We start from the raw sequence: 24,378 nt of genomic DNA, 5'->3' as shown, positions 1-24,378 counted from the left end.
TATAAAACACACTTCCACACGCAAAACACACGATGAAAATGAATCGGCAGCATCCCGGCCTCTGGAAACCACTAAGTTTACACTACGAGCGCGATTCATTCTTGCTATGTTCATCCCGTCTTCAGTGTCGAGGATCTGGTGCTCTACGTGCCTCCATACCAGGCCCGCTACTGTCTGATCAAGGGCAGTATGATTATCTTTCTCGCAGGACGATGCAGCCGCCCGTGCACTGTGCGCACCTCCACAGAGCGTACGACGCCGTCAGAACTTGGATAGGTCTTTACGACGATGCCCCTTGGCCAGATTCCCCGGAGATGACGGTGATCCACCACGATGACGACATCACCGATTTCGACATTTTTGGAGCTCTTGTGCCATTTCGTTCTCTGTGCCAAAGTAGGCAGGTATTCTCGCACCCATCGTTGCCAGAAATGATCAGCCAGTTTCTGAGCATGGTGCCAGCGTTTCTTCAGGTCGACATGTGCAGAAGATGCTCCGGTAGGGTACGATGGAGTCGCTCTGCTGAATGCCGATAATGAAGTGAAACGGTGTCAACACGTCTTCATCATACGGGTCGACAGGGACATGGAAGAGCGGCGTAGAGGTAAGTATCTTCTCCACTTCACAGAGCAGCGCCAGCGTGGAGAGCACTTCATAGCTCGACCGCTGTTTGTTGAGGAGCGCACGTAGCGTTTCCTTCACCGTCCGGATCTGCCGCTCCCAGACCCCGCCGGCCTCAGGATCGCCAGGAGGGCTGAAGAACCAGCTGATGCTGTCGAGACTCAGCTTCTCTTTTATCTTTTCTTGATCAAGAGCCTATATGGCTTCCTTCAGCTCTCTGTCAGCGCGTTTCAGGTTGGTACCATTATCGGACCACATATGTTTCACGTTGCTTCTTCGAGCTTGGAAGCGCGATATCGCCAGAAGGGCACTGTTCGTATCGAGACTCTCAGCGAGTTCAATGTGGACGGCACGTGTGGCGAAACATCTGAATATCACACCTCACAACTTGACCGTCGTCCTTCCTCTTTTCACGTGCAGGGGGCCGAAGTAGTCCAAGCCGGTGGCCATGAACGCACCTCCCAGCATGGTGACTCGGGACTTCGGCAGAGGAGCCATTCGAGTCTGGCACGGTTGAGCCTTGCGGATCCGACACGTCTGACATCTTGCGGCGACCTTCCGAATTGTCCTCGCAGCTTGTGGCACCCAGTAGCGCTGCCGAAGCTCTACCAGCACTGCATCGTGAGCTTGGCGTCCCATCCTTTTGTGGAGATGCTGAATAAAAAGCTGCGTGCACGGATGATCCTGTGCCAAGATGGGTGGATATCGTGCAGTGCAGCTGATATCCGGTGAGCGTTTTGTTCGCGTGTCGACACAAAGGAGTCCGTCTATCAAAACTGGAGAGAGGTTGTTCAGCACGCTCGTCTTCGATGAGGGAGCGCCGTTTTCCATGTCTTCTAACTCTTGGCCGTACTTGTCCTTCTGCACCAGCTTTATCCAAAATCGTTCAGCTTCAGCGAACTCGTCAGTGTCTTGCGTTTCACATTTCTTGAATGTTTTCCTTTTCCAGAGCGGAATCACCACCACAGTTCTGACAGCCACTGCCCACCGTGAGAAGCGAGTCGCGTCTGGCATCGCCTCTCGAATGTCTGGGCTCGTGTCCGGTGAAGTACGCCAGCGGTGAGTTTTACGTCATCTCTTGGCCACTCGTCTTCAGATGCGCGGAGGAAATCCGGGCCAGACACCCATATTCCACCTTCCCGAAGGTCATGCAGCACACGTCCTCGGGAGCCGCCGTCTGCGGCGTTGATATCCGTCGGTACCTACATATCGCCATTGATCAGGTTCGGTAGACTCGCGGATTTCAGCTATCCGGTTTGCCACAAAAACATGGTACCGTCGGTCGTTCGCCTTGATCCAGGCTAGCACATTTTTTGAGTCTGTCCAGAAAATCGTTCGGGAACACGATTACTCTCAAATCCGACATTTTTGCGCCCCCATGCAACACGATGCGCTCAAATCCGACAGCGCTATGAATCGACTGTCGGGGCGAAATTGCACATGGAGATTGCGCTGTTTCTGGACATTTGATAAAAACGTGATTTTATCGAAAACCAATGCCAAAGTATACGTGAAAATGGCATAAAACGGGTAAATGAGGTAGGCCGATTCATTATGTATGACTTTGATTCGATAATTAAGTAAGCTTTCTGCAAAATGCGCTGTTTTGTAAATGACTGCTGAATTGCTCCACAACTCGACTTTTGGATGTAATTTTGCGCCAAGATCCGACCCTTTCGAATCAGTGCTTAGTGGTCGTGAAAAATTTCATTTGACTTGTATTTCTTTAAAAATGAACGTATAAAGGAATGTTAAAAACAGAAATGTACAGTTTTTTGCGCTCTTTAATGTGATGTGCGTTTATAACCAATTGGTATTATGTAAAATCCATTATTTGCAAAAATAAATTTCGAGGAACGACTTGGCCTTCACGGTCAAGTGAGATCTATAGTAAGTACCTAGGCATTCATCACGAAATCATGACTTTTCAATTTCTTAAAAACTGATCCAAACAAAAATCGAAGTGTTGGAACTTGTTAATTGCAGTGCAAGGATCACGATTATGGTATTTTTATCTTTGGCCGTTCGATATTTTCGCCAATATCTTTGATTTTAAATATTTCACAAGTCAACGACGAGCGCAATATTCAATTTTTGCGCCAGGGCAGAACACCAGCATGTCAATTGCAGGCGCATTGCGCTATTTTTTGACGACTGGCTGGCGGATCTGGGCGCACTGGACATAATGCGCTTCAAATCAACTCCCGATGAAGGGAAAACTTCAATTTGGCAACACCAGCATGTCAATTCCAGGCGCATTGCGCTACTTTTTGACAACTGGCTTGCGGATTTGGGCGCACTGGACATAATGCCAGGGGCGGTCGCAGACTTGGCGTTTGGGGGGGGGGGGCAACTTGGAAAAGGGGCCCCTGCACTGACCTGGGGGACCTGGTGCTAGCTTAAAGGGGCCCACGGGCGTAGTGCATGGGGGCAGAAATCTAGCCATGGGCGGTGAAGGGGGGGGGGGTAGGGAGCGGCATCCGAGCGGAGGCTCATTGCCAGCTTTGAGGGTGTACCATGTCGAAAAGGTAAGTTCATTTTGAAGCATAGGTGTAATGTCAATAATTCACGCAACTGTGAATTGACTACCGGCTACCGCAAAAAGTAAAACCGGCTAACTTAGCCATTTTCGAAGATATCGTGCTAAAACTTTTGACAGTGGGTCATCGGTATGTGTTCAATCACATGAGTTCCGTTTCTTATTTTTTACTTGAGCACAAATGTAAGTTATGAAGACCATCACAGTAGCAAATGCATCGAAAGATGGATAGTAGTGGGCAAAATATCCTTAATTTGTCGTGCTGCATCGAAAGTAGTGTTGATGAGAAAAGGGGTTTTTATTCCAGATTATCGTGGGTGCAGAATACATTGTCTGCACCCACTGGAGAATTATTGTTGGTGCAACTGCACCCACTGCACCCATGGCTCCTACACTTATAGGCCCATGGATAACGCTTCGGCGATACCTATCGCATAGAGGCTGCAATGTGGCCCTTAGAGTACAGTGTCAGACCCCCAGAGGCCGGATTTGGACCCAAGGGTCAGCGAAGGGCCTCAAAGGCCCCAGAGGCTGATGTGGGCCCTCAGAGGCAAGTGCGTGACGCCCAAAGGAAAGTCTTGGGCCCCCATAGAACATAATAGGGCCATCAGTTGCTGGTGTAGAGACCTCATAGGCCAGTTGGGGGCATATAGAGGCCAGTTTTGGGCACCTCAGAGGCTAGTGTGGGGCCTCAGATGTCGGTGTGAGGCCCTTAAAGACCGGTATGGGTCCGGCATCGATCCTTCAGAAGCCAGTACGGGGCCCTCAGAGACACATAAGGGTCAGTTTGGGTCCCAGAGACAGAAATGGGACCATCAGAGGCCGGTGTGGAGCCTTTAGAGGCCGGTTTGGGCCCTTAGAGGCCAGTTTAGGGCCATCAGACACCAGTACAGGGCCTGCAAAGGGCAGTTTGAGACCATCAGAGAACTGACTTGGGCACTCAGATGCTAAGGTGGGTCCTTACAGGCCAGCATGGGGCCCTCAGAGGTTAGCGTGGGGCCCTAAAAGACCGGCATGGGTCGGCGTTGGACCCCAGAGGCAGCCTCAAAGGCCAAAGATGGGCCCTCAAAGGTGATGCGGGCCCTTAGAGGCCGGCATCGGGTCTTCATAATCCAGTGCAGGGCCCATAGAGGCTAATATGTGTCCTTACAAGCCAGCATAGGACCCTCAGAGTCAGTGTGGGGCCCTAAAAGACCGGCATAGGCCGGCGTTGGACCCCAGAGACCAGCGGAGGGCCCTCAAAGACCAAGAGGAGCCCTCAGAGGTCGATCCGGGCTCTTAGTGGCCGACATCGGGTCTTCAGAATCCAGTGCGGGGCCCTCAGAGGCAATTAAAGGCTAGTCTTGAGACATAAATGAGGCCACCAGAGCCTGTGTAGGGCCCTCAGGCGCCGGTTGGGCCCCTGAGACCGGTTTAAGGGCCCTCAAAGGCCAGTGGAGGGCCCTCAGAGGTCACCGTGGGTCCTCAGAGGTCAATGTGGGCGCTTGACCGCCACTGAAGGGCCCTCAGAGGTCAGTGAAGGAACCTCAAAGACCGGTATGGGATCTGCTAATATGTAGCTGGCGTGGGTTTCTCGAGCCTCGTGACAATCGAATACGGGCCAGGGCCCCATACGCCCATGGGGGCCCATCGGTTGTTTGGGGGGGGGGGGTAAATGATATGATGGCCCCCTGATTTGCCTTTGGGAGGGCATGGCCCTGATGCCCCCCCCCCTGCGACCGCCACTGCACCAATCTGAGGCTGTTGACAAAGCTGACATCTGGCGAGCAGGCTGAAAACCAAAACTTTAGTCCAGACAAAGCGCGCCCTTGAAGAAGTGCGCCTAAAGCGGTCAAAACGTGTCGTCTGCCGGCGCAATCGTTGAATTTAGAGTGCGCTCACGTCACGTATAATGGCTGAATGCCAAATCGTTTCCAGACAAAAATATTCGATCTTTTGAGTTGTTTCTTGTTGGGCATGAGATTTATAATATTTATAGAGGTTGTGTCAAAGCGGTGAATGGCAAAAACGGTTCTAAGCACCTTAACCCACGAGCCGCTGGGGGGGGGGGCATAAAGTTGCCCCCCTTTACGTTTTGTGAAATATCTCCGAAACCTGATGAGCTACGAACGTGAAACTTGGCATAGCTTCAAATGAATACCTAGGCAATGTTTGAAGAAAGTTTGGTAGTTGTAGCACCTAAGATGACGTCACGGTGACGTCATAAAGTTTTGTAGTTTTCCGATATGGACCGTTTCTGATGACGCTGAGCATGAAACTCGACTGTAAATGAACTAGACAGCACCTGCTGTCATCCTAAAACATCTTACTACACTTTTATCTAGTTTCTGACCAATAATCGGCCCTTTATATTCGGTCCCACATATGTGATGTATCGTGAGGAATATGAGAGTCGCAAATTTATAATTTCACTTATGACGTCACTGTGACGTCATTTCAAATGGGATCGACACCAAATTTGGACACAACCTCGGCGAGGTATTCAGGAAGATGTGTGCAAAGTTTCGCTTCTCTATCTCTAGAAGTAAAGGGGGGCAACTTTATGCCCCCCCCCAGCGGCCGGCGGGTGGCGCGGAGGCCCAGCGGCCGCCGGGTTAAAAGCCTTTGTAGATTCAGTACTTTTTAAGCGCACCATGTTGTGTATCGGCGCAGTGAAAAGTCACGTGACCCGACCTGGTCACGTGACTGCGCTTAAAACCGAAATCGTGATCAGGGCAGTGATATTCTGAGCCGAGCGTCGCGCTGTACGGCTCCTGCCAGTCGCGTCGCCAGCACTGCGGCCTGTAGTTCGAGTCTGGGGATCGTGAGAGTTTTGATCGGTGCGACACGCGATCTGGCAGTGACGAAACTAACGTGCATTTTTCCTGAGTGCTGCCACCGGTAGTACACCACCGCGCAAAACGCCTTCTGACTGGCATCGCAAAATACGTGCATTTCTACATCCTCAACTCCGCCCTCGTGATTGAACACGTGTCTCGGGATACGGATGCTGCTGAGCTGTTGGAGCTCGTCTGTCCATCGTCCGTACTCCTTTTGATGTTCTTGAGGAAGCGGACTGTCCCACGCGAGTGTCTCTTTCCACAGCCTCTGTAGCAGCAGTCGAACAGTCAGACTCAGCAGCCACCCGCTCAGCAGTCCCACCGGATCAAACACCGACATGACGTGAGACAGCAGCGTCCGTCTAGTGACGACTCCCGAAGCTGCCTTGGCCCTGTACGTCAGCTCGTCCGTGTCGGGGCTCCAGATTACTCCCAGTGTTCGCTGCCCGAGGACTCCGTTCTCGAGTTCGATTTCACCTTTGGCGCGGAGATCAGTAGGGAGTGTGTTTAGCATTTCCGAGGAGTTTGAGGCCCACGCACCGAGCTCGAAACCCCCGCGGCGGAGGGTGGAGGTCAGCTCTTGGACCAGCTCTGCTGCCTCCTCACTCGTTAGAACACCAGTGATGACGTCATCGACGTATGTGTCATCACGAATAGCAGTGAGAACTTCAGGCTTCCCATCACCGAAGTGTTCTCCTGTTTTTCGGTAGCAGTACCCGGCTGTACTCGGAGACGATTTTGAGTCGAAAATGACCGTCGACGATTCGTACGCGTCAAACGGACCATCACGACGCCGGCCTCTCCACAGAAAGCGGAGACTGGCCCGGTCGGTCGGCTTCACGAGTATCTGGCTGAACATAGCTACGACGTCTGACGCTAGTGCTACCGGCTTCTCACGCCAGCGAAGGATGATGCCCGGGATCAAATTGAAGTAATCTGTCCCACTCATCAACTAGTCGTTCAGGCACTTCCCGTGACTTTTGGCAGCAGCATCGAGAACAAGTCTGATTTTTCCGGGCTTGTTTACGTTCTGAACGGCGATCAGAGGAAGGTACCAAGTGTTTGACGGTTCAAACTCAGCTTCCTCTGCTGTCAGCTTACGCACGTGCCCGTCTCTGACCATTTGATCCATTTTTGAGTAGCACATGTCAGCAAGACTTGTGCGCTCATCATCGTCTTGTTTCTTCTTTGATGAATCTAGTCTCCTTTCGAAGCTAATGGCTCTCTTTTCTACCATTTGACGGCTCTCAGGAAGCGACTCGTCTCGATTCTTGCGGAGCAGCGGCGCTACCCAACGGGTTCCATTGTGGAAAACTTCACGGTCAAGTAGCTTCTCGGCTTCCTGGTCCTCAGGGCTGAATGCTGAGTCCAAGGCCCTAAATACAAGGTTGCACGGACTTATTTCTACTAAACCTACCAGAATATAGTTTCACGTTTGATTATTTAAATAATTATTCAATCAAAAATTTTTGTATTATTATCTCGTAATCATTAATAATCAATTTTATAACTCAACTTTCAAATTGCTTGCCTTTTACTAGCAAAATAACTTTTCTAGTATTGGGTCAACATAGTGGTGTAGCAGTAGGAACCACATCTGGCTAAACCCCAATACCTACATACAGCGACCTCGAGGTCACGTGACCTGAGGTCAACCTTTGACCTTGACCTTTCGAGGTCAACATATATATCATTCGATGCGGATTGACGAGAGGATCACGATGATGCCCTTAGTTTGTTCCTATCTTGACTAAATCGAAAGTTATTCGAGAAAAACTCTCTCCATATCTAGCGCCGCCATTTTGACTTTTTCGACCCCTGTGACGTCATTTTTGACCTGACCTGAAAATGACCTTAGTAAAAATTGTAGACCTTGTCCATGCGTATCCGATGCCGTTTACCGCTTGTCGCTATCTTGCTTCGTTCTCGAGATCTCAGGGGGGGGGGGCCGAATTGGCCCCCCCCCGCCAGTTTCTTGTCCCGGCGGAGCCCGCCAGGAATAGGGTTAAGGTCAGTATAAGTGCTCCATGTCGCGGGATCGGTTTTTAGTAAACAACTTCACCATATGTGGTTACAGAGCCAAGAGAATGGCACCATCGAGTTTTACATGCTCAAGCGAGTCGAATAGTATACGCAAGGCTATAGAACTCCAGGTAAGGACACCAGCCGTTTGACCTTGAACGCCGCCGGCCGGCCGATGACGTCATTGGAGGCAAGCCGGCTCGGCGGACACACAGGGCGAATGCATAACGGAGGGGCGTTGGAACGTTGCGGGAGCCAGGGAGATATTTTAAAGTGGTTGCATACCACCATTGTTTGTTGATTGATCTACAGACTGCATCCTTTTAAACCTCGATGCATCCTAGGCCTGGATGGTGCGTACATTCGTGGAACGATCACCCCGTCCGAAGCTGTCATAGTATTTAAGACACTGAGACGGGTGCAATAACGGCGATCCGATCCCGTCTCTGGCGAATTTAGAGGGGTCGTAAGGACCCAGGCCGAATCTGACCGTCTATTTTTAGGGAAACGGGGTGGGTGAATTGACAACCGATGGCGATGATGAGAAGGGATCCCGTTGTCGATTGTTGTTTGACAGACAACACATGTTGTACTGGGCGTATGACCATCAGAGGTAATGCCTGAACGTAGGCAAGCATAATTGGTCTGTCATATTGTTTAGGAATATAAAATGGTAATTGAGAGCATTGAGGATATGATCTCTACATTACGGGAATTCACTAATTACTACGGCCCATAGGGGCACCGCCAAAGCTGTTGTTTTGCCATCGGTCCCAGGCAACTCCAGGGAGCTGCAGTACCCGGCGGCCAAAGCGGCCACCTCGTCGACTCGCAGGTCCTCTGGGATTCCGTGATGCTTTAGTGCTTCACCCACAGAAGCACGGGCATAGCAGTAGGATGTGGGGCTAGGTGTCTGTCCACCTCTTCATTCAAAGAACAACGTGTACAGTCTGTCTTAAAAGTACCGCGCAAAGTGACGGTGGATCCATCAAGCCTGACCGAGGGAGGGCCTGCTGAATTTGAGTCACCGAAGCAATTGACATTCTTGTCCATTCCCCAGGTCAATTGGTACGGTGACTTTCAAATTCAGGAGGCCCTTCCTCGGTCAGGCTTGATGGATCCACCGTCACTTTGCGCGGTACTTTTAAGACAGACTGTACAGCGCCTGGTCCCGCCGAAGCTCGGTATCGACCGTGACTTATTCACAACTGGCGGATCCAGGAAGCGGTATTGGACACTGCGGGGGCTTACCCCAAAAAGGTTTCTCGGAATTAATTTAAAAAAACTCGGATTACGATTCCTTGCGCACTGCTGTGCGGTGTGATTAACCAACATTTCCTCAGAAAAGTTGTGAAGTTTTCATTTATTCTCGAAAATCGATTTCGGGCGCTGCCCTGGTTGTTGGGAAGACATTTGCCCCAAATGCCTTCCCCTGGATCCGCCAGTGGCCGTTGCCCCACTCCGAGCTTGACAAAAGACGTCTTCAAACCTCACCAGAAACCGATGGTAAGGTGAATTTAAATCCAATAACTCATCTCTGTCTGCCCGCCTAAATATACTACACATGGTACAGCACCCGGCCCTGTCGGAGCTATGAGCCGATCGTGATATTTTCGGCTTTCCCCATCCCAAGCTCGATTAGAAACGTTCTCCTTCCCCACCCGATTGCTGATGTCAATTCAAATTCAATGCCTGATCTCTGTCTGCCCGACCATAACCCATTCATTGCACACCGTTCAGCGCCCGGCCCCGCCAGAAGTATCCTAGCGCGCTGAGCAGTTGCCTCCAGCCGCGTCATCGCGAGGCCCCGCGCGGCCCATAAATGAATACACTGCGCGAATAGCCGTGTCACCCCCCTGAGTATACGCTTTGTTTTTGTTGAGGTCAATTTAAGGTGTTCACCTCAGGTCATGGTCAGGGCTAATGATGTCAATTACAGAAAATCGGAATACCGATACCAAACCAAATACCAAGCAAAGCCGTGAGGATATACCGAAACCAAACCAACTTTGGAGAATGAGGAAAATACCAACTTTTTACCAATTTATCAGCCTCTTTTGCATTAGTGTTTTTTTAATACCAACAAAATACCAAACATATTAGCGGATCAAAATACCAAATACCAAGTCGGTATTGGTTTGGTATCGGTTCGGATGTCAGGGCAGAGCCACGAAGCTGGCCCAAGGAGGTCATATCGCTTATTCGATTCGGTAGGTCTTCACGAGTCCACTGGTGGCTTCCCGACTCGTTAGCTCAATTTGATCGGGACTTTTTGGTGAAAACTCCTGTGACCTTAGTGACGTCATAAATGAAGTCGCCTTAAGATCAAGAATGCAAAAGTGAATGCTGGGGCTTGCAAAGATTGTATAAAATCACGAACTAATGCGCTTGAGACAGCTTTAGATGGCTCCTGGCGCCAAAATAACAGTTTTCATATTTCCCCAATGATTAATTATCGTGAGGTTGCGTGACCGGCCTGACCTCAGGTGACTCTTAAAAAAGTACGAGATAACTACATACAAGTTGTGAGGCCTCTGGGAGATAGTACTATAAGATCATATAAGCCTCATTCCCCGGTAAAAGGTCCCCTGGCACGAAGGGTGTTGCGACGTCGCGACATTTTGGGACCTTACAGAGGTTCACTTTTGACGTCATCGGTCAACCGCCTGACCTTAACCTTCGCACTTGAAGGAGGGTGTCGAACAGACCCCCCCACCCTAAGTTTTTCGCAAATAACTCGCGCAAAAACGGCTGATCGCGAGGAAACTTTCAGTACCCTTGAGTTAATCGATGTTACGCCTACCCTAAAATCTTTATGACCCTGACCCAAAAGACCTTTGACTTGTGACCTGTTTTCCAAGACCATGTTTGGCCGGAATCGCGATTTGGCGTATTTCGGCTCACAATATGAGCGCGTTTATTGTCTTTTTGTGGCTTTAAGCGATCAAACATGTGAAAGGATGTCGATCCCATGAATTCTAGTGGGTATCAAGGTCACGTGAAGGTCAGTCAGGTCACTGACCTTTGATGACCTTGGTTTACTGTTTCGAGATCTACATGCTTCTAGGGTAGATTTCGGAGTTGATTTCGCATTTAGAAACCGTTTGAACATTTACGAAGTAGTTTTGGTTCCCTCGTAACATGTGACCTGACCTGACCTGACTTGACCTGGTCTAAATGCACGAAAACATCATCTGTGATCAAAATTAACTTGAAATTCGTGATCGGCAACCCGCAAAACCCTGTAACAGCTTCACTTTACGAAGCTCTAACAGGTCCCGATTTTCCCGACTTTTATTGACTTGTCAATCAATGACCTAAGACCTTAAAATTGGGTATCATCGGGCTCCTTTCATCACGGGCAGCACGCTTTTTTTCCCCGAAGCTCTAGCTCGATCAGGGGGGCTGAACGGCAAAGGGGTCCAACGGACCCCCCCCCCCCCCCCTTTACGCTAGACGCTGGCAAAACATCAATATGGGCGAGGGTTAAAATACAGCTGCTGTCATAAAAATTCGGCTTGAATCAAAGGTCAAGTTTGCCAAATATCAGCTCTCGCAGCTATCAACAAAGATAAACATGTGGAGGCGGCACTCGTCTCCCCGCCCCCCTCTTCTCCTCTCGGCCACTACCAGCGAGGTTTTAAACGTATCATTCACGTTACAAAGCATCATACCAAGATGACGCACCCCAGCAGCCATATGCTCTGAACAAAAACTTATTGTCCACGCTAGTCTATCGGCACCGCCACCATAGCACATGGTCGAGACTGTCGTCAGCCACGGACGCGCACTCGACCAACCCTCTGAGCCCGTTGACTGCGGGTGACCTTGACATGTCAAGCCTGATCGGCCGCCGGCCGCTGTCGTGCGGTCGTTACACGCGGAGGGGAGGGAGACACAAAGCTCTAGGTTATAGCTGACCTCTGACCTTTCCCCGTGCCTTGGTCACTGACCCCGCTCCATGTCGCTGGGCGGTGGCATGGCGGTGGAAACCGGTTCTAGCCTCTACACATGTCACCACTCTAACCCTCCCCTCCCCACGCTACTACGCGGCATGGAGTACGCTCGTGCGTAACTGGGCGGAGCAAGGGGTCACGTGATACAGGGGCGGAACTGGTTGCCCTCCCGCTCGCCGAGCGACCAACGACTAATACCCTGGAGAACCGTACACGGGCCTGATCCGCCTTTAAACAGATCCTTCGGTCCGGTGACATGTCCCGAGGGCACGGCCTCGTTTCATGTCCCGGAGCAGCCCTCTGACCTGCCGGGCCCGAGAAATCGGGATAGCCCCTCACGGATTTCGCGGATACACTGTAACATATATAGTGTACAGTATGTCTAAAAAGTATGTCCCCTGGTTTGGATCTCCCACAGGAGGCGAATCGGTAACTTGGCTGAATCCCAGTTGCGGCACCCGGCCGCCAGGGTCGCTGCCGCGCGAGCGGCCTTGACCGCTCGCATGTCATTGGCAGTTCGGTCCCTCCCCATCTATACCGAGGTGGGGAGGGGAGAAGAGGGGAAGAGAGGGGAGGGAGCGGCATCCGCTCGGCACTGGGCGATACCTGGCTGACCCCGCGCTCCCTCGCTGACCTCCGTCCTGCCCTCAGGCGAAGACCGACTTCCTCGGCCCGTAGCGGCCGAGCGGAAAACCGAGCTCGCAGGGCGCGACTCCATTGGCCCAATCTTATAAATGGAATGCTGTCGTATTCACGGCATTAGATAATATTAATAGTGATAGCAGCAGTGGATGTGGTAAAATAGTCCAAAACAAACGAAAGCACACGATTGACGCATAATGCGCCTTCCTATTCAAATAAGCCCGCCCACTTCAATAGATGGTGTAGTTTCTTAGGGCGTAAAAGATGCAAAACACTACCAAACTTTTTTAGCTCGGCCACTGGGACCGTCAATATACAATGGACTGAAATGCATGAACACCATTTTGCATTTAATAGCCGTTTTCTGCACCCAAACTTTGGTCAGTGACGCCCTGTCCATTCTAAAGCGTTTATAAGATTGGTCCCAGCACCCGATTTTGTATGAGGAAGTCGTTTAAAAAGCATCTTATCTCTAACCAATTTATTTATTATGGCCACTTTTACAGGACGTCTATAGAGCTTTGACATTTCTTCCTCGTTCAGGAGCAACGTTTTAACCCTCACCGGACCTTCAGGTTTTCTGAATACCGAGGGGGCGTTGGGGGGTTGGAAGATAGGGAACAACCCCCTTCGCCGATTCGCCCCTTATTGAGCTAGAGCCTCACGAAAGACACGATCGTGTGCGTCGTTACGAAATGCAGCGATTGGTCTCCGATTTTAAGGACTAGGATCAGCCGATGACTTCTGAGGTTAGGTCAAGTGGCCCAAGGCACATGTTCGGTTTTTGGTAAATAACTTCGCTAAAAATGATCGCAGATCCGCGATTTTAGCAGCATCGTGTTTGTCTAGCTCAGGCGTGTCGAATGGTATACATTTTCTTCGGGTGAGATCAAGTTAAGGTGTTAACCTCGGGGCAAGGTCAGGTCACAGCCCGTCAGGTCATGACAATTTAATTTAGGATAGTTTAATTCAAGTCGGTATGAATCCGACTTGACAATTTACTAGGTGGGTTTTGCAGCGCTATTACTTCGGCATGTAATTATAAATCATTGCTAATTTCGATCCGGATATCGTTATTCAATGATGGCCTTTGCGCCCCCAGAAAAGTTTATAGTCATGAAGGCTTGCATTGACCCATACTTTCCATTTTTCAGCACCATTATTCGCCGTAGTTGACCAGGTATTTTCTTCAGCTCTCCCATGAATCATTTGGCTTAGACCCATGGCGTATCACCCGTGCATCGCAAGACGCACCTACCACACACAAGTTCACGATCCCCACGAACCCACATCAGCGTCCGTTCGCTTGGTGTGTGACCCCTTGACCTTTGTCCGCGACAACTGCCAGCTTGCCGGAGCACCCCTCCCTACACGCGCTGCCCCGCTCGCTCCCCTCCCTCTCTCCCTCCCCCCCCCCGGGGTCATGTCACGAAGGTTCGGGCTTACGCTACTACCGGCCGCTGCGCAGCTGTCACCTGGCGCTTGGGAATGTGTGGTCTGGTGCGGATTCAGCCAACTACCGGCTCGCGACACCAGCGCCACGTAGTGGCGACGGTACATTCTTTTTAGACATACTGTACTAACCCAGTATGAATGTGTGCTACTAACGACAAAAGCCCGGTCGGGTAACAAAAATATTAAAAAAAAAAACGGCATTCGAAATAGCGTCAAAGATCATGACGAAAGTGCCCTACTGTTAACGCCGACCCCTTGAGACCCTAATTTTTCGCGATTATTTTTAAATGCGTGGAAGAGTTTCAACCAAGCTCAGGACATGGCCGTTTCAAGACCTGCCGAAACTTTTACAATTAAGATATTTTATCGCCATTTCAATATCTCAGGCACTTCTCATTGACTCGTAATGTTAAATTTCGAGCAAGATTTTCACCCGGTGTGTAGAGGCTATCACCAAACAGCCTGTGATACGTTATGACGTCACAGCTAAGCCCCGCCTCTGTGGTCTTGGCCTGCGGCGGTTTCGGGCCGGCGCGCGGTCACTCTCGCTGTGGCGGGGAGCAGGGACGGTCGAGCGGTGCCGAAAGCCGGCGGAGTTGTGCGTAACGTCTTGGCTGACAGTGCCCAAAGAGCGACATGATGACTGAGGAGCCATAAATGCTCAATGCGCATTGCTTATACAATGCTGATATGTTCGCTGATATTTGCTTCATTTTTTTTATAAGCTGCAAATGACGGGCAGATGGCATATAACTGACATAAGGTTAGGAAATATTCACCTGTATCTAAAGCCTATGGCGTTGCAGATAATGCGATAATGGGATGTCGGATGTTACCAAGTAGCTGCCGATTTGTACTTCGCTATGCAACCATCGAACAACGCAATAATATGTTATTGCCTTCGCTTCACATCATAAGGCTCGCTCGTATTTCAAACAGATATCCTACATCGAAAATCGTATTTGTTAGGAATCGTTAACATTTGTTCGAAGCATGTGTGAGTAGTAGGTTGAGGAGTGATGGTCCTCTTGGTCCTATATACAAGAGTCAACAAGAACCTAACATTTACTTGACCGTCTGCTGCAATTGATTCATAGCACGTGAAGCGTCAGCGAAATTCATAGTCCTTTACAGATGGCAGGGGTGTCGTTTGTACAGAGGTCGCTGATGGGCACGGGTCAATGCCGCAGTCGTGGGCGGAGCCTAATGTCATATGACGTATGAAAGCCTCTATCCAGGATGGAAAAACAGTTAACATTACGAGTCAATGACAAGTGCCACAAATATTTAAGTGACAACAAAATGTATTTGAAGAAAAAGTTTCGGCAGGTCTTGAAACAGCTACTTCCTAAATATGGTTGAAATTACTCAACGCATTTAAAAATAATCGCGAAAAATTAGGTCTCAAGGGGTCTGGCGTTAAAGGGAGATAATGACCTTTTTCCACAAAATCTGAGTTAGGACCATTTTCTGACAAAACACAACAAGTTATAATGTAAATTAAAACCATTTTGCTCAATTCGGTACCTTGCCGCAAATATCTCAACTTGAAGTCACGTTAGCGGGGAGCGCTGAAAATGACCGTTGAATAAGTACTTACATCACTTTTTGGTACTTGCATGTAATTTTGTAAAATGAGCGTATTCCTTACATTTGATCTTCATCACATCTAGTTAGTTAATGGTCGTCTATAGTGCCTTCAAAAGATATTCATGGTTTGGGGGTGGTTTATGTCTAAATTTACGCAACTATTTTTCCTGTTCATCATCTGACGCCATATGCTGCTATTTTAGTAGCAACGACTCAATTTTGAATCGGTCCCGCCGACTGCACAATAAAAGAAGATAGATACAACACTTTTGCGGCATCACTGAAAAACTTATGCAGTACTGTTATCAAAATTCTCATAACACCGTTCGACAAACCTGAAGTCTTTTTGAAATAAATATGCTTGTATTTTTCGCTTCAGGCTCTGACGCCAAAATAATGAATTTCGTAGTCGCAATCGCAAGATTTGGCTGCGTTTCTGGCGCATGCCGTTCATTTGTGGCGCAAAATAATACTTGGAAACAAAGAAGAGTAGGCACTAGGGGAAGTTGGGGCAATGCCGGAGTTGGGGCAAAGCCGAAATTCGAGATATTTCGAAAACCGTAAGACATGGATGCTACCTGTCAGTGATGCTCTGAAGCTTAAGTGACTACAATTATCGCATGTTTGTTACGAGTCGTCATTCGGAATACTTCGACTGTGAGGGCGCCAAGAGCGTTTTCAAGGTACGTTTCCCTTGTACTACATGCGCCTTTGAAGCTGCATTTTTTACTCATTATGCTACCGTTTGTCTGGCCAATTCGGTCAAGTAATCTTTAGCATGTCTTTGCATAAGTGTGCTGCCTATTTGAAATTTATACAGCACGTTGAAAAGTTATGGGCCTGCAAATGAAAGTATGGCTGGCTGGGGTAATGCCGAAAACGTGCGATTACGCACGTGTTAAAAGCACGCTACGTGGACTTTACTGCTGTAGAATAGCAACGCGTATTTTTAGTCACACAAATTACACTTTCAACCGACACAACGGCCTGTTACCTATAATGAATGCTTTACCTGGCATTTTCTTATTATATCACACAATTATAACTTCCAGTGTGCACCGCGTCCTCAAGCTCTTGAAACGTGTGTCAGCTTTGATGAATTCTGGATAAAGTTTGAGACAAAATGGCAAAACATCAATGTCGGCATTCCCCGTAGATCATTTCTCCCATTTTCGGCTTTCCCCGCAGTCCGGGGCAACGCCGAAAAAGTCACTTCTTTGATATTTTTAGTTTGTGCGCTTAACGGTATGCGAATTCATCAAATGCGCCTGGTATGTTTGAAAGGCAAAAGACTGGCCTCTCGAATGACGCCAACAAGAATAGCGTATGTTGTCTACCTTGCGTGCTACGGGCGTCAGAAAAAAAGTCTTCGGCGTTCCCCCAACTTCCCCTATATACCCCCGAATTAGAGTCTAATTAATTCTAAACCGAATTAACTCTAATTCAAATTAGAATCCTTACAACCAAGCAACGACAAGGCGATAACATAAACAAAAACCCAAGCGTCGCTGTTTGAAACAAAAGCGCCATATACTGCGACTTTTTTATAGAGCAGGACAACGCATTTCGGTGGGTGTTACAAGTACTGCAAGTACTGCTTCTTTTTTGCAAAAATAAAAACCTTTTTCACATACGAAAATGTGCTAGGAAATTTTCATATTTTATAGAAACTACAGTAGAAATAGTATAGATGTCGAGTAATTTTTATTTAAGAAAAAAGAAAGCTCATTATCTCCCTTTAACAGTAGTCATTTTTAAGGCCAGGTCAAAGAGTAGGGCAACAGAGGTTATCAAAGATCAAATTTCTTTTTTTTCTTTTTCTTTTTTTAAATTCGCCCATAACTCGGAAGATAGGAGAGCTACAGCGCCGCAGAAAGACGCATTCGATAGCTCTGTTAGCGCTTTCTGGAATAAGTACTCAAAGTTGATCTGAGTTCCAAATTTGACCTGAGGTCAAGGTCATGACCTGACATGAAAAGGTCATGTTGTTTATCAGCCGCTCCTTATCGTCGAACTGAACACATCTAAGGTTGTTTACATGACCATCGCTCCAACACGTCTCCATAAAAAATAATGGTCAAAGAACTGCTGGAGACCTTTTATGACCTGATATGACCTCATGGTCATAAAAAGGGGTCACAAGTGCAATTTTTTTTCGATTCAGTGCGTCATGTTTACCTGTATGTAACCCGATGTTTGAGAGTGTTTAGAATGACGTTCAGCAAAAGGGGCGTCCTTCAACTTTCTCCTGTCAACTTTTTAGGGACTGTGCAATATTGACTTGACCTAAAAGTCATCGGTATGATATCAAAATTCAAATACATGCCTTTTGAACCTAATGTTACTCTTATTAGTCGCTTAAAGTTTCAAAGCGATCGTTAGGTCGGTGTAGCTATGGTGAGCATTCCAACTTTTTCTGGGGTAAGGTCACTTGACCTGACCTGGTAACCCGACCATAACAACTTGTAACGTCTTACATGTAAATGGTTTCATGTAACATTAGCATGTAACATTTTCATGTAACATGTAACTATGATAACGCCCTCTACAGGTCCAAGTGTCAAACCCAAGCCAGCGAGTGATGGCACTATAGATATGTCGTCATTTCAGATGAAAGTGACTTGTTGGCCGCTGGCAATGAAATTCAATGAAATTCTGGGGAAATATTTTAAATCTTTATATTCAAAACATTATTTCACTCTTCGATCGATAAATCACGTTTGACGGCAAAAAAGACTTCGCGATTAAACTACGCTACTTTTTTAAATTTAGTCCGAACCTTTTGAATGGAAGGATTCACAGGGACAGAGCCCCCGCTAAGCGAAGCTTGTTGCGGTAACCCTGCCCTCTACCCTCCGATCGCGCAATGCCGATTCTATGGCAGAATTTGGAGTCCAAAGTTTAAAGTGCGCACAAAGCCGCGCACGGCCGGTCCTCTCACTGACTTCGCTTGGCTACGGGCTACGGCCTGCCACAAACCGTCATATCTGTAAGGAGGCTCATTAAACGTCAATCGCCCGTCGCGCTTCGAACCCGGACTGTTATAACCGGAAACGCGTGCTCTCACCACGTGGAGTCCAACGCTCTACCGACTGAGCTACGGGACCGGCCAATACTTATAGAGCCATTAATACTTTTTAAAATGGACATGGAATACACAACTTCAAGACAAGAAGCGGGCAGTATGCAAACTGCCCAAGTTTTTGGGCGGTATGCATACTGCCCAAGGGGTCGGGTAGTATGCATACTACCCGGGCGGTATGCATACTGCCCGGGCTGTTGGGTAGTTTGCATACTGCCTGGGTAGTTTGCATACTGCCCAAGTTAGCATATGACCCGTAACATTCTGATAACATTCGGATTTTCTGAAGGGTCGCCTGAGATCAGGTCGGTCTCTCACCAATAAAAGTCAGGGGGAATATGGAAATTGCTAGTTTGGTCCGGAAATGGTCTACAACTATCTCAAATTCTCAAGCAAACGGAATCGTGATTTCATGCGCTCCTTGCAAGGTCTGATGCTTCTATTTTGCTTTGTTGATCTTGCGTGACGTCATTTGTCACGTCACTAAGGCTATCAGTTTTTCGTCAATAACTCCCGATCAACTAAAGCTACCGAGTCGCTAAAGCCACTAATGGACATGGAAAGACCTGCCGAATCGATTGATATGCAATATGACCTCCTTTGACCAGCTTCGTGACCTGACGGGCTGTGACCTGAACTTGACCCGAGGTTAACACCTTAAGTTGATCTCACCCGAAGAAAAAGTATACCATTCGACACGCCTGAGCTATACAAACACGATGCTGCTAAAATCGCGGATCTGCGATCATTTTTAGCGAAATTATTAAAAAAAAAAACGAACCTGTGCCTTGGGCCACTTGACCTGGCTTCAGAAGGTTCGAAAATGGCAGAAATGACGTCACTCCGACGTCATTAGCGGCCAACCTGTCATAGCCTTTGGAAAACAATTTCCGGTTACAATGTGCAAAAGCTATTCACGGGAGGATACTGAAAGTTTGGTGACGATCGGCGCAGCGGTTCCGGAGATATATCGAAAAAAACTAAAGGGGGGGGGGGCAAAAAATGCCCCCCCCCCATCGCCTGGAAAGCTAAGACGTAGAACACGATGATGACATTCATTTTATCATAAGAGTACGGGTTTGGTCGAAAAATATCAATTTAAGAAATACATGCATCATGGTCGTGAAGTAGGTAGTCAGGTACGAGACATTGCCAAGTTTCAGTTAAAGTATTTGGTAAATGTAGAACGACAATAAAAAAAAATCGAGGACAGCTATTTCATTACGCATGGTGTTGGCTGTCTGCGGGCGGCTGGCGCTTACGCATACCAACGTCTGTTATACCTATGCGTCTCTACATCTGCTCTGTGATTTTATATGATTTTTAACATATGCCATTTTTTCTCGAAAACTCTGAAATTATCCCATCACTAAAACCTCGATCTCAAAAATCTTACGAACGATTTTTATTTTGTTTTTTCCTATGCTGTTGTAATATAAAATGTATTCGTCACAGGTAGCCAAAATTAGGGTTGCCTGCGACGTGCCCTTTTTAGCTATAGCGCGGCAAAAAATTGTGACATTTAACGCCCCCCCCCCCAGCAACTCGGGGGGTCTCCTGTTTCCTTGTTTTCATTCTTGTTCCCTTGTTCCCTTGTCGGGCTGACCCGATACGGCCCCTGGGCGACTGGCAGGCGGGTCCTGTTCAGTTGCAGCGGCCGCCGCCGCTCGGTCCTGTTCAGTTGCAGCGGCCACCGCCGCGCCGCTCGGTCCTGTTCAGTTGCAGCGGCCGCCGCCGCTCAGCCCTGTTCAGTTGCAGCGGCCGCCGCCGCTCGGTCCTGTTCAGTTGCAGCGGCCGCCGCCGCTCGGTCCTGTTCAGTTGCAGCGGCCGCCGCCGCTCGGTCCTGTTCAGTTGCAGCGGCCGCCGCCGCTCGGTCCTGTTCAGTTGCAGCGGCCGCCGCCGCTCGGTGCGCCGGCTGATTTGGTGATGGGATCTGTCGGCGTTTCAGTGCTGCATTTGATGGGACCTGTCGGCGTTTCAGTGCTGCATTTGATGGGACCTGTCGGCGTTTCAGTGCTGCATTTGATGGGACCTGTCGGCGTTTCAGTGCTGCATTAGCGGCGACCAGGAGGCCGACGTCGGTGGGACGCGGGAGGCGTCAGCTGCGTGCCGGCCGCCGCCGGCCGCCCCCCAGGCGGCCGAGCAGCCGGCGGCCGCAGTGGCCCACGAGCCGGCGCAGAGGCGGCGCCGGCGCCAGGTGAAGACGCTGCCGGTACGGCCGCTGGACGGCGACATCACCGACGAGGAGCTGCGCTCGCTGCACCTGCTGTTTGACGACCGGGCCGAGCTGTGCGGCCTGGCCGAGCTCGCCGATGCCGCCACTCTGTCCGAGCCAGTGCCGCTGTCCGAGCCAGAGGCAGAAGCCGAGCCATGTTTCGCCGACTTTCTTCGGGCGTGCGGCTTGGCCGACGGCCGAGTCACTCAGTACATCGACTTCCACAGATCATGCAGAGGTGAGCTGGGGTCTTATACACGGAATTTTTACGGGAGGGGCAGAGGCCTAAGATCCTAAAACGTCAATACGCTGAGTTTTTTCCGTCGGATTTATCCCACTTTTTCATCAGTCGTTGAAATATTGAAAACATTTGTATATTAGAAAAAAAAACAACTACAAATACTGGCTCGCTTCGCGTCGCGTTAGGCCATAAACTGAATGGGCATAACATTTTGGATCGATTGGTATCTGTCCTGTGTCGATCGGACGTCTAGAAGCTGAGATTCTCGCGAAAAGCTGGCTTAACCCTCGCCCGTATAGGGGGGTCGAACGGACCCCCCATGGTTTTTCGCGAATAACTCGCGTAAAAAGCGGCCGATCGCGACGAAACTTTCGGTACCCTCGCGTTATTCAATTTTACACCTACCCTGAAAATTTCATGACCCTGACCCCAATGACCTTTGACCTGTGACCTACTTTTCGAGACCATGTTTGGCCAGAATCGCGATTCGGCGTATGTCGGCTCGCATTAGCGGCGCGTTTGCAGTCTTTTCGTGGTTTCAAGCGTTCAAACATGTGATATGGTGTTGCCCCCATGCATTAGAGTGGGTGTCAAGGTCACCTGAAGGTCAGGTCAGGTCATTGACCTTTGATGACCTCGGTTCACTTTTTTGAGTTTTACATGTTTCTAGGCCAGTTTTTGGAGCTGAATTCGAATTTAACAACCATATGAACATTTACGAAGTAGTTTTGGTGCCTTCGTAACATGTTACGAAGCTGTCAGAGGCGGTTGACACCTACTAGGAATACCCGGTAGGACCCCTACTGGTTGACCTGACCTGACCTGACCCGACCTGGACTAAGTGCATGAAGACATCATCTGTGATCAAAACTAACATGATATTCGTGATCAGCACCCCGAAAACCCCATAGCAGCCACACTTTACCACGTTCTAACAGGTCCCGATTTTCCCGACTTTTGGGTCATTGACCTGACCTGCAAGGTCAACCAATGATCTAGGACCTTAAAATTGGGTATCATCGGCTCCCTCTTGTCACGGGCAACACGCTCGTTTTTTCCGCGAAGCTCTAGCTCGATCAGGGGCGAAACGGCAAGGGGGGGGGTCCAACGGACCCCCCCCCCCCTTATACGTTCGCGGCTGGAAAAACACCAATACGGGCGAGGGTTAAGTAGTAAGTAGTGACAACTTGGGGCCGGCGGGCGACATTCGCCGCCCCCTTCCACTGGGCGTAGTTCTGGGAACCTTTCCACTGCGCGAGCTACCTAAAAAACTTACTTAATTCTAAAAACTCGTCGGATATAGATTTCTTGCGGACTGCTGTCCAGTTTATAACACACTTTTCATTACAAAAATTTAGTTCTTCTTTTATTCTAAAAAAACTCAAATTTATGTCTACTTTGGGCGCTGTGATGGTGGGGAGGGGGGGATTTGCCTCAAATGCACCCCCTCCCCCCGTGGATCCGCCAGTGAATTTCTCACGAGCGAAAACAAACCAATTCATTTTTATGTTCATGTAGCGTCTGTTATTGCTGGGTGCTGAGTCAGCACCCAGCAACTGCTGACATCTACTTACTCGTAGATACAGCTATAGTCTGTTCCATATCAAGCTTGCAGTCGGAGTTTCTTCGGCAGATCCAGGCAGATCGCTCCTCCGCTGAAGAATTTGCGTCTTAAAATGTAAGAGCTGTACCTATAGTGTATATGCTGAAATCACGCACTGCTTTCAGCACGGCACTTCGGCTGCAAGCTTGAAACGGAACAGAGTATACACGTATCAACTTTTGTTTTTTAGAAATTTTGTCCGAATGGATGAATGAGTGGCTATGGGCCCGGGTGCCCCGCTAAGCAGAGCTTGTTGCGAATGAGACAACGGATCCACTACCCAGCCTTGCCAGTGGGGAAAACTGTGGTCAAATCTTCCATTTTTGGAAGGCTTCCAAAATTGGAAGGCCTAACATCAGTGTTCCCAACTGTGATTCCCATCCTTTGATTTATGTTAAGCAGACTTGTGACAGCTCAAGAAAAAAGTGAGCTCGCTCAGCTCAACTCCGTCTTATCCGCTCCCGCTCAGCTCCCGCTCAGTTTAACGCGGCTCAGCTCAGCTCACGTTCCGCTCAAACCGGCTGCGCTCCGCTCACGCTCAGCTCAGCTCAGCTCAGTTTCCGCTCAGCTCAGCTCAGCTCAGTTTCCGCTCAGCTCAGCTCAGCTCAGTTTCCGCTCAGCTCAGCTCAGTTTCCGCTCAGCTCAGTTTCCGCTCAGCTCAGTTCAGCTCAGCTCAGTTTCCGCTCAGCTAAGCTCAGCTCAACTCAGTTCCCGTTCAGCTCAGCTCAGTTCCCGCTCTATTCAGCTCAGCTCAGTTTCCGCTCAGTTAACTCGCGCACCGACGGGGGGGGGCGGATATCCGCCCCCCCCTGAGGTTTTTCGCGAATAGCGGGAAAACCGCGGCGCTACGCGCCGCGAAATTTGGTATGACTATAACCTCATCAATTTTACACATGGTGTGCAAGTTTGAACCTCCTACCTTTTAGGGTCAGGTCACCAGGTCACTTTGAATGACCCAACCTCAAGTCACTTTTTTGCAACTTTGTCACCGTGCCAGAGCTACAGTAGATGTCGGAGGCCTTTGAAAGTCGCAGGATATTATTAGGTCATTAGTAGCTACAATTTGTGTATCTCGGAATTTTGATATCGGTGACTTAAGGTCAGGTCAATTTCGCGACCTCCCCATTATAAGTCAATGGGGGAAAAATCAACTCCCTGTTTTTACCACTAAAACGGGTCGGAATGGCCCCATATACCATACATGACTTCATATACGATCAACCTTCACTACCTTGAGGTCTGTTTTGCTGTTGGGCAGCTGTGAGGTCATGTGACGTCATCAAAGGTCACCAAAGGTTTTTGGCCAATAACTCCGTACAGGAACAAGATACAGACGCGTGGTTGGTCTCATTGTGTTCAGCTCGTCAAGACGCATCGAATGATATACATGATGACCTCGAGGTCACGTGACCTGAGGTCAACCTTTGACCTTGACCTTTCGAGGTCAACATATATATCATTCGATGCGGATTGACGAGAGGATCACGATGATGCCCTTAGTTTGTTCCTATCTTGACTAATTCGAAAGTTATTCGAGAAAAACTCTCTCCACATCTAGCGCCGCCATTTTGACTTTTTCGACCCCTGTGACGT

The 24,378-nt window shown here is 49.1% G+C and overlaps 1 protein-coding gene across 3 annotated transcripts in view; it reads left to right on the top strand.

Annotated features, from left to right (window-relative positions):
• The window catches only part of LOC122385387, a 116,541-nt gene that overhangs the window by 61,789 nt on the left and 30,374 nt on the right, over positions 1-24,378 (top strand). For all 3 annotated transcript variants that reach the window (XM_043373625.1, XM_043373626.1, XM_043373627.1), the window contains exon 2: positions 20,774-21,179. In XM_043373625.1, coding sequence (XP_043229560.1) covers positions 20,774-21,179 — 406 coding nt within the window. The remainder of the gene's footprint in view (positions 1-20,773; positions 21,180-24,378) is intronic.

This window comes from Amphibalanus amphitrite, unplaced genomic scaffold (genome assembly GCF_019059575.1).
Source record: "Amphibalanus amphitrite isolate SeventyFive unplaced genomic scaffold, NRLGWU_Aamphi_draft 000217F_arrow, whole genome shotgun sequence".
NCBI classification, from domain to species: domain Eukaryota; kingdom Metazoa; phylum Arthropoda; class Thecostraca; order Balanomorpha; family Balanidae; genus Amphibalanus; species Amphibalanus amphitrite.
This window is presented reverse-complemented; position numbering and strand designations above follow the sequence as displayed.